The 16,236-nt window shown below is 36.7% G+C and overlaps 1 protein-coding gene across 2 annotated transcripts; it reads right to left on the minus strand.

Annotated features, from left to right (window-relative positions):
* Positions 1–5,533: 5,533 nt before the first annotated feature.
* pan2 (poly(A) specific ribonuclease subunit PAN2) lies at positions 5,534–15,834 on the minus strand (the record flags this gene model as incomplete). Of its 2 annotated transcripts, none has more annotated exons than XM_083894567.1 (25): positions 5,534–5,717; positions 5,840–6,031; positions 6,639–6,732; positions 6,827–7,006; positions 7,842–7,985; positions 8,579–8,736; positions 8,821–8,911; positions 8,996–9,055; positions 9,385–9,525; positions 9,663–9,801; positions 10,225–10,313; positions 10,632–10,730; positions 10,835–10,941; positions 11,019–11,167; positions 11,248–11,447; positions 11,577–11,705; positions 11,792–11,911; positions 12,016–12,135; positions 12,384–12,480; positions 14,041–14,386; positions 14,500–14,770; positions 14,851–14,928; positions 15,016–15,136; positions 15,273–15,442; positions 15,547–15,834. In XM_083894567.1, the coding sequence occupies 25 exons, from the start codon at positions 15,832–15,834 to the stop codon at positions 5,683–5,685; spliced, it is 3,618 nt and encodes a 1,205-aa protein (XP_083750693.1). In that variant the 3' UTR covers positions 5,534–5,682. The 2 variants fall into 2 exon arrangements, with proteins under 2 accessions (XP_083750693.1, XP_083750692.1); XM_083894566.1 differs by having other exon boundaries at positions 5,828–6,031.
* Between the last annotated feature and the right edge of the window lie 402 nt (positions 15,835–16,236).

Below are 16,236 nucleotides of genomic sequence, written 5' to 3' on the forward strand. Positions count from 1 at the left end.
TACTATACTATGTCGTCCAAAATCTGAAATTTTTTTGAAATTGTTTTTATTAGCCCAAAATGTGACCAAAACGTCATACTATACTATGTCATACTACACTATTTTGTCCAAAATCTGACCATTTTTTTGAAAAAAAAATGTTGGTCCAAAATTGGACAAAAACGACATACTATACTATGTCGTCCAAAATCAGAATTTTATTTGAATTTTTTCTTAGCCCAAAATGTGACCAAAACGTCATACAATACTATGTCGTCGACCTCAATGTCATACTACACTATTTCGTCCAAAATCTGACCATTTTTTTGAAATAAAAATGTTGGTCCAAAATTGGACAAAAACGACATACTATACTGTCGTCCAAAATCTGAAATTTTTTTGAAATTGCTTTTATTAGCCCAAAATGTGACCAAAACGTCATACTATACTATTTCATACTACACTATTTTGTCCAAAATCTGACCATTTTTTTGAAAAAAAAATGTTGGTCCAAAATTTGACAAAAACAACATACTATACTATGTCGTCCAAAATCTGAAATTTTTTTGAAATTGTTTTTATTAGCCCAAAATGTGACCAAAACGTCATACTATACCATGTCATACTACACTATTTTGTCCAAAATCTGACAATTTTTTTGGAAAAAAAATGTTGGTCCAAAATTTGACAAAAACAACATACTATACTATGTCGTCCAAAATCAGAATTTTATTTGAATTTTTTCTTAGCCCCAAATGTGACCAAAACGTCATACAATACTATGTCGTCGACCTCAATGTCATACTACACTATTTCGTCCAAAATCTGACCATTTTTTTGAAATAAAAATGTTGGTCCAAAATTGGACAAAAACGACATACTATACTATGTCGTCCAAAATCTGAAATTTTTTTGAATTCTTTTTTTCTTAGCCCAAAATGTGACCAAAACGTCATACAATACTATGTCGTCGACCTCAATGTCATACTACACTATTTCGTCCAAAATCTGACCATTTTTTTGAAATAAAAATGCTGGTCCAAAATTGGACAAAAACGACATACTATACTATGTCGTCCAAAATCTGAAATTTTTTTGAAATTGTTTTTATTAGCCCAAAATGTGACCAAAACGTCATACTACACTTTTTCATACTACACTATTTTGTCCAAAATCTGACCATTTTTTTGAAAAAATAAATGTTGGTCCAAAATTTGACAAAAACGACATACTATACTATGTCGTCCAAAATCTGAAATTTTTTTGAAATTGTTTTTATTAGCCCAAAATGTGACCAAAACGTCATACTATACTATTTCATACTACACTATTTTGTCCAAAATCTGACCATTTTTTTGAAAAAAAAATGTTGGTCCAAAATTGGACAAAAACGACATACTATACTATGTCGTCCAAAATCTGAAATTTTTTTGAAATTGTTTTTATTAGCCCAAAATGTGACCAAAACGTCATACTATACTTTTTCATACTACACTATTTTGTCCAAAATCTGACCATTTTTTTGAAATAAAAATGTTGGTCCAAAATTGGACAAAAACAACATACTATACTATGTCGTCCAAAATCTGAAATTTTTTTGAAATTTTTTTTTTTAGCACAAAATGTGACCAAAACGTCATACTATACTATGTCGTCGACCTCAATGTCATCCTACACTATTTTGTCCAAAATCTGACCATTTTTTTGAAAAAAAAATGTTGGTCCAAAATTTGACAAAAACGACATACTATACTATGTCGTCCAAAATCTGAAATGTTTTTGAAATTTTTGTTTTTTAGCCCAAAATGTGACCAAAACGTCATACAATACTATGTCGTCGACCTCAATGTCATACTACACTATTTCGTCCAAAATCTGACCATTTTTTTAAAATAAAAATGTTGGTCCAAAATTGGACAAAAACGACATACTATACTATGTCGTCCAAAATCGAAAATTTTTTGGAAATCTTTTTTTTTTAGCACAAAATGTGACCAAAACATCATACTATACTATGTCGTCGACCTCAATGTCATACTACACTATTTCGTCCAGAATCTGACCATTTTTTTGAAAAAACAATTTTGGTCCAAAATTTGACAAAAACGACATACTATACTATGTCGTCCAAAATCTGAAATTTTTTTGACATTTTTTTTTTTTAGCACAAAATGTGACCAAAACATCATACTATACTATGTTGTCGACCTCAATTTCATACTACACTATTTTGTCCAAAATCTGACCATTTTTTTGAAAAAAAAATGTTGGTCAAAATTTTTACCAAAACGTCATACTATACTATGTCGTCCAAAATCGGACAATTTAAAAAACTATATTTTTTAGTCTAAAATGTGACCAAAACGTCATACTATACTGTCGTCCAAAATCAGAATTTTATTTTGAAAAAAAAATTTGGTCCAAAATTTGACAAAAACGTCATACTATACTATGTCGTCGACCTCAATGTCATACTATACTATGTCGTCCAAAATCTGAATTTTTTTTGAAATTTTTTTTTTTAGCACAAAATGTGACCAAAACGTCATACTATACTATGTCGTCGACCTCAATGTCATCCTACACTATTTTGTCCAAAATCTGACCATTTTTTTGAAAAAAAAATGTTGGTCCAAAATTTGACAAAAACGACATACTATACTATGTCGTCCAAAATCTGAAATGTTTTTGAAATTTTTGTTTTTTAGCCCAAAATGTGACCAAAACGTCATACAATACTATGTCGTCGACCTCAATGTCATACTACACTATTTCGTCCAAAATCTGACCATTTTTTTAAAATAAAAATGTTGGTCCAAAATTGGACAAAAACAACATACTATACTATGTCGTCCAAAATCGAAAATTTTTTGGAAATCTTTTTTTTTTTAGCACAAAATGTGACCAAAACATCATACTATACTATGTCGTCGACCTCAATGTCATACTACACTATTTCGTCCAGAATCTGACCATTTTTTTGAAAAAACAATTTTGGTCCAAAATTTGACAAAAACGACATACTATACTATGTCGTCCAAAATCTGAAATGTTTTTGAAATTTTTGTTTTTTAGCCCAAAATGTGACCAAAACGTCATACAATACTATGTCGTCGACCTCAATGTTATACTACACTATTTCGTCCAAAATCTGACCATTTTTTTAAAATAAAAATGTTGGTCCAAAATTGGACAAAAACGACATACTATACTATGTCGTCCAAAATCGAAAATTTTTTGGAAATCTTTTTTTTTTAGCACAAAATGTGACCAAAACATCATACTATACTATGTCGTCGACCTCAATGTCATACTACACTATTTCGTCCAGAATCTGACCATTTTTTTGAAAAAACAATTTTGGTCCAAAATTTGACAAAAACGACATACTATACTATGTCGTCCAAAATCTGAAATGTTTTTGAAATTTTTGTTTTTTAGCCCAAAATGTGACCAAAACGTCATACAATACTATGTCGTCGACCTCAATGTTATACTACACTATTTCGTCCAAAATCTGACCATTTTTTTAAAATAAAAATGTTGGTCCAAAATTGGACAAAAACGACATACTATACTATGTCGTCCAAAATCGAAAATTTTTTGGAAATCTTTTTTTTTTAGCACAAAATGTGACCAAAACATCATACTATACTATGTCGTCGACCTCAATGTCATACTACACTATTTCGTCCAGAATCTGACCATTTTTTTGAAAAAACAATTTTGGTCCAAAATTTGACAAAAACGACATACTATACTATGTCGTCCAAAATCTGAAATTTTTTTGACATTTTTTTTTTTTAGCACAAAATGTGACCAAAACGTCATACTATACTATGTTGTCGACCTCAATGTCATACTACACTATTTTGTCCAAAATCTGACCATTTTTTTGAAAAAAAAATGTTGGTCAAAATTTTTACCAAAACGTCATACTATACTATGTCGTCCAAAATCGGACAATTTAAAAAACTATATTTTTTAGTCTAAAAATGTGACCAAAACGTCATACTATACTGTCGTCCAAAATCAGAATTTTATTTTGAAAAAAAAATTTGGTCCAAAATTTGACAAAAACGTCATACTATACTATGTCGTCGACCTCAATGTCATACTATACTATGTCGTCCAAAATCTGAAATTTTTTTGAAATTTTTTTTTTAGCACAAAATGTGACCAAAACGTCATACAATACTATGTCGTCGACCTCAATGTCATACTACACTATTTCGTCCAAAATCTGACCATTTTTTAAAAATAAAAATGTTGGTCCAAAATTGGACAAAAACGACATACTATACTATGTCGTCCAAAAATCGAAAATTTTTTGGAAATCTTTTTTTTTTTAGCACAAAATGTGACCAAAACATCATACTATACTATGTCGTTGACCTCAATGTCATACTACACTATTTCGTCCAGAATCTGACCATTTTTTTGAAAAAACAATTTTGGTCCAAAATTTGACAAAAACGACATACTATACTATGTCGTCCAAAATCTGACATTTTTTTGACATTTTTTTTTTTTAGCACAAAATGTGACCAAAACGTCATACTATACTATGTTGTCGACCTCAATGTCATACTACACTATTTTGTCCAAAATCTGACAATTTTTTTGAAAAAAAAATGTTGGTCAAAATTTTTACCAAAATGTCATACTATACTATGTCGTCCAAAATCGGACAATTTAAAAAACTATATTTTTTAGTCTAAAATGTGACCAAAACGTCATACTATACTGTCGTCCAAAATCAGAATTTTATTTTGAAAAAAAAATTTGGTCCAAAATTTGACAAAAACGTCATACTATACTATGTCGTCGACCTCAATGTCATACTACACTATTTTGTCCAAAATCTGACAATTTTTTTGAAAAACATCTTTTGGTCTGAAATTTGAAAAAAACGTCATATGTTGTCCGAAATTTGACTAAAACCTCACACTATACTATGTTGTCCAAAAAATGTTTTGGTCCAACTATGACAACTTTTGAGAAAAAAAAATTTTGGTCCAAAATTTGACAAAAAACGTCATACTATACTATGTTGTCCAAAAATGTTTTGGTCCAAAATTTGACAAAAACATCATACTATACTATGTTGTCGAAAGTTTGACAAAAAGTCATACTATACTATGTCGTCCACAATTTTTTTTTTAAATGTTCTGGTCATAGTTTCTACTTTGTGCTACAAAGTTTCACCTTTAGGGATGATTTTGCACCACTTATTTCATACTTCTTTTTTTTTTTCAATTTTTTTCAAATTTCTGATTTGTGTTTTTGTCCGTTTTCACCATTGTTTCTGAATAAAGTCCTCTAAATTCTCTAAGAGACTATAATGTAATGTCTCCTCTGAAATACATGCGTCCCATGCGTGAAATGAATATGAAGTTTCAAACAGGGGTCATGATACATTATTTTATTTACATTCACCAAAAATCATGTAACATTCATTTTTTCTTTCTTTTTTTTTTAAAAAAAGCTGAAATTATTAAATCCACATATAATTTCTTTTAAAAAAAAATTAATGAATGAATGAAAAGCAGAATTTTGACATGATAAAAAAGCGTGCACGGCTGCGGTGAACTCGACTGTACAGGCAGTGATGGCCTTCATTTACACTTGTGTGCACTGCCATGACAAATGCAAAGTCAGTACACAAGATGTGACAAACTGAAGTGGAGATCACGCTTCAGCTCACAGCCCCATCACAGAGGGAAACACGGCAGCACCTGTTGAGGAAAGGACGGTGCTTTTTAATCACTTGATACCATTTAACCATGATGCCCCGTCCTTCTAAACAGTGACACCGGCATGCATCTAAGTCAATGTTGTGTCGTACTTTTTGGGCTACCTTGACCATCTCCTGTGTCCGCGTCTGGGACTTTCCAGTCCTGCTGGCGACCTTTTTCATAGAGTCCCTTCAGCACCTTCCTGACTTCGTCGTTGCCGCCTCCACGGCTCAGCTCCAGGTGCTTCCTGTACAGCTGCAGGGCGGTGCGTGCGTCCTCTATGCTGTCGTGGGTTTCCCCCTGTATGTTCAGGTCTGTGAACGGGAGCCGCACAGTAGAGGCAGGGAAAAAAAAAAAGTCAGGTGATCAGTTTTGTAATTAGATAAGTAAACAAATACGATGAGTCTGCATCCATACTTCTCTGTTTTCATTTCAAATAAACAGCATGAGTTTTAGGAAACACTGCTATCACTACTATCAGCTGTCAACAAAACGCCACATTAACATTTACTTTCAGTTTCAGTTTCACCTTGTCGTTGAACTTATGGAAAACCAATTTTCAAAGAAACTCTCTTGACTGAGCTTCCAAAACCACATATTTGTTTATTTTTTAAATTTATTTTACTGCCATTTCTGTAACACATCATATTATTTTGAATAGCTTAACCAGACAACTCCAGAGATGACTGGTCTCATAAAAGAAATACCTGGCGTTTCTTTTCACCATTGCGGTTTAGCAGTACTTCCTGAAACTAAGAGAATAGAATATTCTGTTTATATTGGCATGTGTATGCCCAGCACAGCATCTGAATCGAGTGGATGAACACGGAGCTGAAACAACCTTGATACACACAGTAACCTTCACAGAAACAGATGTTCCTACAGTTGCACTGACTTTGATATGTTTTCATTTCAACTGACCTAAAAAGTACCAGGCCAGAAATCTGAGCGAAATCATCCTTTTGCGAGGCAAATGGAACAGGTAGACGGTGTCGATGACTTGGTCTTTGAGAACCTTGAAAACCACAAAAGAGCACAAGTGTAAGTCATGAAAACAACAGTTATGACCGTTAATATGCATGTGACTTACAAAAAAACAAATAACATACCAGTAAATTAATGACCCGAAAGTCCTTCTGTAAGCCGTGACCGACAAAGCGAACGCCCGTGTCGATGAGGAAGCGCAGCTTTAGGTAGGTGGACTTCAGAGTGGTCAAGTGCTTGGAGGAAATCTTTGCGTCCAGGTCTCCGGGTTTGATGCCAGAATATTGAGTGAGGTAGTCGACGACCTGGAAGAACAAATATAAGTAAGCAATCATCTTCATCTCCTGATACGAGCCTAATAGAGGATAAAAGACACTTTTCCGAAAGGTTTAATGTGTGTGGATGATTTTGCGCTATTTTGAGTGTTTACATCAGGTCCAGTAGTTTATGTGGATGCTAAACTTTCTTGTGTAATGCATTGGTGCAAGGGCAGAGCACATCTGGGCAGGAAGTCAGATAAGTACATCAACACTAGCAGTCACTGATATTGCAACTGTGTGTGGTAGGCAGAAAATGAGCAGTAAATGTCCAAGTGCTGTTCACTTCTGGTTAGTGATCAAGTTTCAATTTTGGTCTTACAAGGGAAACACTTTGGACACCCCTAGATCTAGATAATCAATTAAAACACTGACATCACAGAAACTGATGGAAAATACCTAAATTCATCCGACAGTCTTTCCAACACTGAATGCAGGGCAGCAACTAATGATTACGTCCATAATCGATTAATCTGTCAGTTATTTTCTTTGATTGGTCCACAAAATGTCAGAGAACCTGGAAACGATGGCATTCTCAAGCGTCTTATTTTTGTCCACAAACCAAAATGATTAATGATTTCTTTGTTATATGGAGCAAAGAAAACAGAAAATATTCACACTTAAGAAGCTGTAAAATCAGTCAGCTTGTTTTAATAATGGAAACAAAGAAATAGTTGATGATTCATTTAGTAATGGATTGAAGAGTAAATGTTTCAGTCCTAATTGAAAGATATTTTTTGTACTGTCTATCTTAAGAAATGGTGTTGCATTAGGTTTTACCTAAGCTAAAACTGTAAAACCATGTTGAGTGTTTTTCTCTCACTTGTTCCTGAGTAGAGATGTAGTCGTCGATGAAAGGAACCCCCTCGTTGGGGCCCTGACCCCTCACACAGGTGATCCTGGCCACTGACATCTGACTGGGCTTGATGGTCGACTTGGTGCCGTCACTGCGCAGTTCAGCCTCCTCCTGCAGATGCAAGCATTGACATGAGTCAGCTTTATTTAACGTGTACTAAGACGATAGGGTAACTATAAAAGAGCTGTCAGTAAGAGTCAATGCAGAGATATAATATTATAATAATAATATTAATATATACACATATATTTATATACAGATATATATACACAATATACAAAAATATTGTATAGGTGACCCCAAACTTTTGAACAGTGTATTTTGATTGATAATTTATCTTGTCATTTTTCTAACAAAGCTATTTTAAAGAATCCCAAACAATCTCAGACTATCCCTGTTTTTGAGTTTCACAGTTTTTAAAAACCTTTTCTATATGTACTAAATGACGTATATTGAAGAGTAAAAATGTAGTTAAAAGTGTCAGACTTTTTTTTCAATGTTTTGCAGCTTATCAATTATCTACCCAACACACTGGCTCTGCAGTACAAAGAAAGAAAGTCACAGCTGACGTAAGCTGTGACTTTCCACGGTGTGATCATGGTCATGGAGAAAACCCATCACTGCTGCATGTATACATGGATTTACAAAAACACGCCCACTCCCTCTCTCAGTGAAGACACAGTGGTATTAGAATGCAGACTCGCCTGATTGAGAGTAACAAACTCTGCGTCCAGTCCCACCAAGTCTCCAGCCTGTGGCATCTCACTGACCATGAGGGGGATGAAGGTGGCGTGACTCTTCCTCTGCTTCCGAGCCAGCGAAGCTTCAGTCAGCAGCACGCTGGCATCTATGGGATTTTTAACTGAGACGGAGAGCAAAGTCAGATGAATGCAGGCAAATGTGGGGTAAAGGGAAAAGTGAAAAAAACTGCGGGTGTAAAACTCACTGCGGAGGTCGTATTTGGTGTGGTAATTCCTCTTGGAATAATAGAGAATGGCTGGCACTTTCCAGCTCACATCAATTTGTGCAGCTTCAGCCTTTAAGAAAACAACAAAATGAAAAACACTATTTTCTCACGGCTGCAGACAAAAATGTTCAAATAAGCGCAAATAAAAGTTTACCTTGTCAACTGGCTCAATTAAGAAATCATTGAAGAGATACCACTGCTGGTGTGTGACTCCCTGTAAACAATGCATCACATTAAAAACGACTAACTTTGCCTCTGACAGATGGCATAATTAATATGCGCTCACACAAGGAGTGTGTTAGCTGTGTGTCCACCTGTGTTATTGTCTTACACACAGATCACCTTGAAAATCAGGATAATAAAATGCTTCTAAATACTCTTAATAATCCTCCTTACTCAAATAAATGCCAGAACTCTTCAGTATAAAACTGTTGGTCCTGCAAATATTTCACAACTTACCGTTATTCAACCTCCATTTTCAACAAGAGCAGCCTGAAACGTGCATTTCTCACAGTCACTTCAGTGTAATCTGTATTCACTCACCTCTTTCCTTTGATGGTAAGTCTCTCCCACTTTAATGTGTGCGACCAAGTTTCCACCCGTGCGAGTGTCTTGGATGTGGGACACTGTCACCACTAAGTCATACAGAGCAGCGCCCTCCTCCTCCTCCTCCTCAGCACTTAACTAATGAGTGACATAATGAGGATTTGTTATTAACGTGTACATCTTGACAACACTATGGGGGAAAACCGAATTCTTGGTCATCTAGTCAAGAATTAAAAATCAGTGAATTAATCCAGGAAACGGTTTAAAATGTTCACCTCTTCTCCTTCAGGCCAGCTGCTGATCTCCAGCCCCTGACTTTTGCTGATGGACATCTTGAGAGCGAGAGGAATCCAGACATTTCGCAAATCCTCGGCCCGAGGGTCGAAGCCCTCCATGCTGCAAAAATCCTCACCACTGCACAAAAAATGTAACCCACAAATGTTATATATAATTATATATATATATATATATATATATATATAATAGTAACAACAACAATAATAATGGCAAGAATAAAACATATACGTTTATGTAGACACGATACGATATTATCACAATATTTAATTCACAATACTTTATCACAATATTTATTTCACGCTAGGATATTATCGCAATATTTAATTCACGAAACGATATTATCACGATATTTAATTTACAATACGATATTATCACTTTACTTGTTTTGGATTAGGGGTCAAAAAGACAAGCAATATATGCCATAATTATCACAATATGTTTATGTTTTATAGATTAAAGATTTCATTCATTGTTAACATTTAGTAATAATGAAATACTCGATAATGTACCCTTGTGTTTTGATATGAAAAAGGAACTTACTCCAAACACCACTCAGTGGGCATCGGTGGGGGTTCCTTGGGTTTCGGAGGTTCGTTAGCCTCTTTCTGCAAGGCCTTATTGACGGCATACTGTGAAGACAACCCCACCCGAAAAATGATATTATTCATGTGTCCTCTGCTGCCTCTCAGAATCTTTATGGATTCTGTAAAATGATCTCCTGTTTGTTTGTCCCTGACAGATTTGGTGTCCTGGTGCACATCAGCTGTCCATCATCTACACACTTTATGAATACAGCCGATGAAGAGGTAAATTGCCTAACATATTGCCTGGTATACTGTACGTATATGGCCTTGAACAGCCTGGGTTTCTGTCAAATCTGCAGCCTGAAGATGAGATGTCTCAAATGACTTAACATACTGGATCGGTCAGGGCAGAAATACACGTACCTCCACCTGCACCTTCCAGAACTCAGCCTCTTTTGCACTGTTCACCTCACAGTTTATGACCAGGACATCTGGTAGACATCGAATGTTACGTGTTTGCACCTACAGAGGAACATAAAAACATTATCACTCAGCAAAATGTATTTAAATCAAACTTCAAGTAAGCTATATGTTAGTGTGACGTGTTGATAATGGCTGTAACTCACTGTGGGCTGATACTTTTCACAGTTTTCACACCAGGCCTGAGTGCTCTGCTCCAGGCAGATGCTCTTCTTAAGGATCTCAGCAAATTCATACTCCTTTATAGTCTTTTCTGACAAGTCAAAGTGAAATTGTTTAAAAACAGGACAGTGAACATGATCGTTCATCAGATAAGTGCCTGAAACTCACCCTGAGAGTTCTGTTCAGGGTAATGCATGTTGAAGAGCAACGTGAGGGAGGAACGGACCGTCTCCTTGCCACAGCGACACAGGCTGCTGTTCTCCACTTCACATCCAAACAGTTTTCCTATGGCAGACTCACCAGAGGAGCCCAGAGAACTGCAAAAATAAATCGAATAAATGATGATATTTCTTTTAACTTCTTTGTGGTTTTGTTCGGGCAAAGATTTTGATCCCACCTGCTGCTGGCTCCTCTGTAGGCCTGTGGTCCTTCTTGCTCCTGCGTCTCCTGGTGGAGCTGGGTGAGGATGAATCGATTCCAGCTTTGGATTAAGCGGCCAAGTCTGGCTTTTCCCGTTTGCTCGTCTGAGTCGGCAAGGATCAGGCCAAGTGCCGACGCTTCAGGAATGGTGCGAAATGCTCTGAGAAAGTTACTGGCCTTGAAAGAAAGAGATGAGAAAGGCAGGACCTTTCAGACAATGTGCAACCCATGGTTGGGGGGGGGCTTTAAAAGCCCTCCTCTGACACAGGGAGTCAGTGGTTGTTATTCAGAGACACAATAACAGACCTGACATGGATCTCCTCGTGACAAATCCAACATGTGGAAGAGGAAACCGAGCTCACAGGCCAAGCAGAACTCTTTCTGGCACAAATGGTTCTGCACTAGACACCGGATTGGCTCCAGGAAATATAACACCTAAAATACCAACACGGAAACAAAATAATAAAAATACTTTTCACAAAACAAAAAAACTGAACAAGAACACTGTCATTTCTCCTCACCTGGATCATGCAGTTACAGTAAGCGTTGGGGATGTGAGGCTCCAGACCAGCAAACAAGGTTCTGTTGTAGTGTTTGAAGTCAAAGTCCTCAAGTCCAAGTTTGGAGTATTTAATAGTGACCTAATTCAACACAAAGTTGTCTTCGTCACATCATTTCAGATATGAAAAAAACACTTGTTACATAGCATCAACCAGTTATATAAATAAAAGTTGGTGAATCCTACCTTTCTGTACTTTTTGGGCACCATGTAGAGATGTGGCTCCTCATCACGCCCTATTGGTGATTCAGGGACTTGATTGTAATTATCATAATCCAGCTCCACGTCTTTAATTTTATATGGAACCTACAATCAACACATAAAATACATTTCAAAAACTGATATTAAAGTTGTAAATATATAGACACTGATCACAGAAAAACAGTGGAGACGACCAAAAGATAAAGGAGTCACCAAATGCGGATTTAACTCGTTTTTTTGTAATCAAGACCAAAAACTATTCACGCTTATATGGTTTTCAGTGTATCCTGACTAAACATTTAATGGTTAAACTTTCACCACAAATGTACGCATATCGATCTGTTCATACGTGCCTGGTTGCGAGGGCGGGAGCGAGGATTGGCCGCGTAACCGATGAAGCCGACAGTTTTCATTGTGCGCAGGATTTCTGGGTCCACAGGAGGAGCTCGTCTGTAGGGAAAAATTTACATATTTTTTTAGATGAAAACGTATGAAATGGTGTCAGTAATGAAGAGTAGGTTGAATTTAAATCAATTGTTTTTCATATAGGCACATCTTATGTATTCCTTTTTTGTCCATTTACAGTCTATTTTAATTTTGACTCTTGAAAAACAGTTGCTTTGAAATAAGATATGACGAAAGTGTTAAAATGCTGACATTCAATTTTAAAACAATGGATTTGATAAACAAACCTTCTAACTATACAAAGATACTGTATGATTTGTTGCACTGCAGACGTTTTAAGAGTGTATTATTTTAGCTACCAATTAAAGTAATTATAACTAAGCATGTATTATTATACTTCTATAAGCAAAATCAGATATGGTCAACACATCCTGTTGAACTATAAATGTGACATTGATCAGTGAGTAATCTGACATTTCTTAACAGAAATTATGACACTATAGGAGTTGGGGAAGATCCATTATACGGCACTAGGGCATGTTTAAATTGATGGTTAAATTTAACGAGATGACAAGATGTGTATCATTCTCTCTGCTCCCAGAGAGATACACAGATAAGGAAGTGACATCACTTCTCATGAGAAATAGTCCACAATGAAAACAGAAAGCAGAAACACATTTCCTATGATGTAATAAGTGAGATCATACATCCCCATTTCTGATGAAGCTACAGTTTGATGTTCTGTTGCACGGCCAATATGGCTGGTGATAGATCATATTTCTGCCATTGTCTACACTTTACCCTTTTGGTAAAACTAACAATGGCTTGGTCTGTCTCTCAATACTTTCCAACTTCCTCATCATGGCTGTGGCTGTCTGCCCCCAGGGACACTGGTTCCCACTTAAGATGTAAAAATATATATTTTTTTAAAAATCAGTCACAGACGTGTACTGTCATTTGTAACAAATGCTGAGACGTTTCTTTGACAACATCACACGGGAGTTTATAAAAAAACGTCACTCAAGCAGAAGTCAATTTGCCTTTTGTGTGGACTGTGTGTGGTCAAGAAGGGGAACATGTCACCCAGGGGCAAATCTCCTGACACATGTTTTAAATGATTGGCACACCACACACCAACAACACTTGTTACTAACAAATAATGTATGACTGTTTCTCATGAGATTTCTTTGACAGTAAGAATAATGTAGAATATCCCAAAATCTATGAACATTTCCTTTTAATTTAATTTGGGCAGAAAATTTATTTTATTTTTATTATTAATAAAACTATCTATTTTCTGACTATTTTCTTTATTAATCATTGTTTGGGCCAAAATAAGGGTAACAAAACTTCTGCCGAATCACAGATATTCAGATTTTTAGAATGGCAAATAAACCAGAAACAATTCACATTTCAGAAGCTGAAATTACTGCAGTTAAAAGTTGATAAACTGTATTAAAAAACATGTAAAACAATTAATTAATTGATTGATTGATTATAAAATTATTTAGTGATACATTTGGAATTATTTCTCCATCAATGAATAGATGAGTTCTCTCTGTGCTACTCATACAGGATCAGCTAAAGTAAAAGGGACAGTGTTACCTGGGACTAGGTGTAGACATGGCAGAGGACCAGTCTGACAGCAGTGGCTCAGTGCTGGTCAGTGGTGTGGGTAAGAGAGAGAGGGGCAGCAGGTCGTGGTTCCAATCGAGCTGAGGCAGCGTTTCCACAAGGCAAGGTAGAGGGAAGTCTGTCTCCCGGGAGTAATCATTGAATGAAACTTCAGGAGCGTCCGACCACAGATGCACACACCCCCCAGAGTCCCCAAAGGCCAAGGCTTGTTTGCTGGATGAGACGTCAAAACTCATGAGCAACTGGCCCACAGTGTTGACGTGAAAAATGTCGGCCAAGCTGGCGAGACCAGTGGGTTCACAGAACTGGCACTGGCCTGGAAAAGAAACAGGAGGTGGACAATTATATTCAAGTGACAAAACTGCTTAATCATCAAACAGACACTATATGAAACTGCCATAATCAGACACCACAGTAACAAACTGGTACCTGTCTGTGAGATAATTGCCAGGCGTGACGTGTAGGTAGGAATGAAGCGCAAGAAGAGCGGGTCCACGTGCACCTGAAGTGGAGTCACGGCTCGCATCATGCGGAGGTCATACACCATGAGAAAACGGTCGCACGCCAACCCATTCAGTCCACGGCTGGAGAACCCGCATGCAGCCAAAAGGTTTCCATGAACGTCAAAGTCTGAGAGGCTGCCAGAGAATGCATCAAACTCTTGCTCCGTTTTGAAAGTGCGCACATCCCTGAGGGTTATCTGGTTTTCACAGAGAGGGACCATGAGAGTCAGATGTGTAAACCAAAAACTTCTTAAGCACAGCGACATGATCAGGTTACCTTTCCAGAGGTGTGCCCGCAGAAGAAGAAACGGCTGGTTTGACGCATTATTGCCACTCCTGGTACTTCAACAGTGAACTATGAAGCACATACAACAAGTGGGTAAAAGCTCAGTTCAAATAAAGCTAGCTATGAATGTTGTTAGACTCAAGCCCAAAGCATCACCTTTTGAGTTTCTTGAACAGTGTTCAAGTCAAACTCAGACACATAGTTTTGAAGGCCTCCCATGACCAATGTGTTGTTTTCAGTCACAAGGAGACTATGCATATCCGCTCCTTCGTCCATCCTAGAATGCACATATGAATATCATTAACATCAACCAATTAATTAAATGGGAATATAAGTAATTTTACACTTGCATTTGAGTGCCTTTCATCTCAGCATAATGACATTTGTGTTCATAAAATTTTACTGACACTTACGGATAATCGAACATGACAAGGCCTCCACGTGTGTAGCATTTGAGGTTGCACTTAGACAGGAACAACACGCCTGTTTCCAAACTCTGAATGTGTCGGATGTCGTCTGTTCCATGCACTTGGAAAGACGAGAACCTCCCCATTGTTGGCCCAAAGAACGAGGTCGCATGGCCCTGAAGAGACAAATAAAAGATAAAACAACAATATTGTATGTATTTAAATTAAATTGGAGACAATCTGCGTGATTCAGAAACGGCTCCATAATCAAGGTCCTCACTCTGTGGTTTCCCATCCAGAGCATTTCCTCCTGTACATCAAAATGTGTTGCAGTGACTGGGATGCCAACTTCTGAAACGGCACTGTGAAGCTCGGAAAACATCCCCTCCATGAGATGCACTGACTCAGGGACTGTCACGTTCAATCCCTCTGGATCAAGCTCCACACCCTGCAGGAGGCTGGGGTTAAGGTGTGGATCCATTGAAGGCTCCATACTCGCCTCCAGGGTCCCATGAAGACTGGGAGGGTAGTCACCCATCCCAGGATCAAGACCGTCAAAGTTCATCATGGGTGCAGCTGAATCAACCTGCAGAGAAACATCAGTTATGAACACCCAAACTAACCCACACTGATGTAGCATGATGCATTTAGTTGACATCGATAACTTCACGATGACCCTCATTCTATTAAATGAAGTACAAACTGGTACTAATACTATCCTTACTAACAATGATACTCATTAGAGTGTACTTATGTGGGTGATCGTGTCTGTTTTTACAATGGAATTATTCTCTAGTATATTTATGCAATATATTTTTGCACTTATTTCAAATGTATGCATCAATTTATGAGTGTATTTACATCTTCATGCAGAAATTATCCAGTGCTCACGACAAATAGTCCTTCTAATAGAATAGAAGTGTTGACTTAAAGTTTACAAACACTCTTTAAATACGTCATCCTAAACTAG

The sequence above is a fragment of the Microchirus variegatus genome (assembly GCF_963457635.1).
Source record: "Microchirus variegatus genome assembly, chromosome: 9".
In the NCBI taxonomy this organism is placed as follows: domain Eukaryota; kingdom Metazoa; phylum Chordata; class Actinopteri; order Pleuronectiformes; family Soleidae; genus Microchirus; species Microchirus variegatus.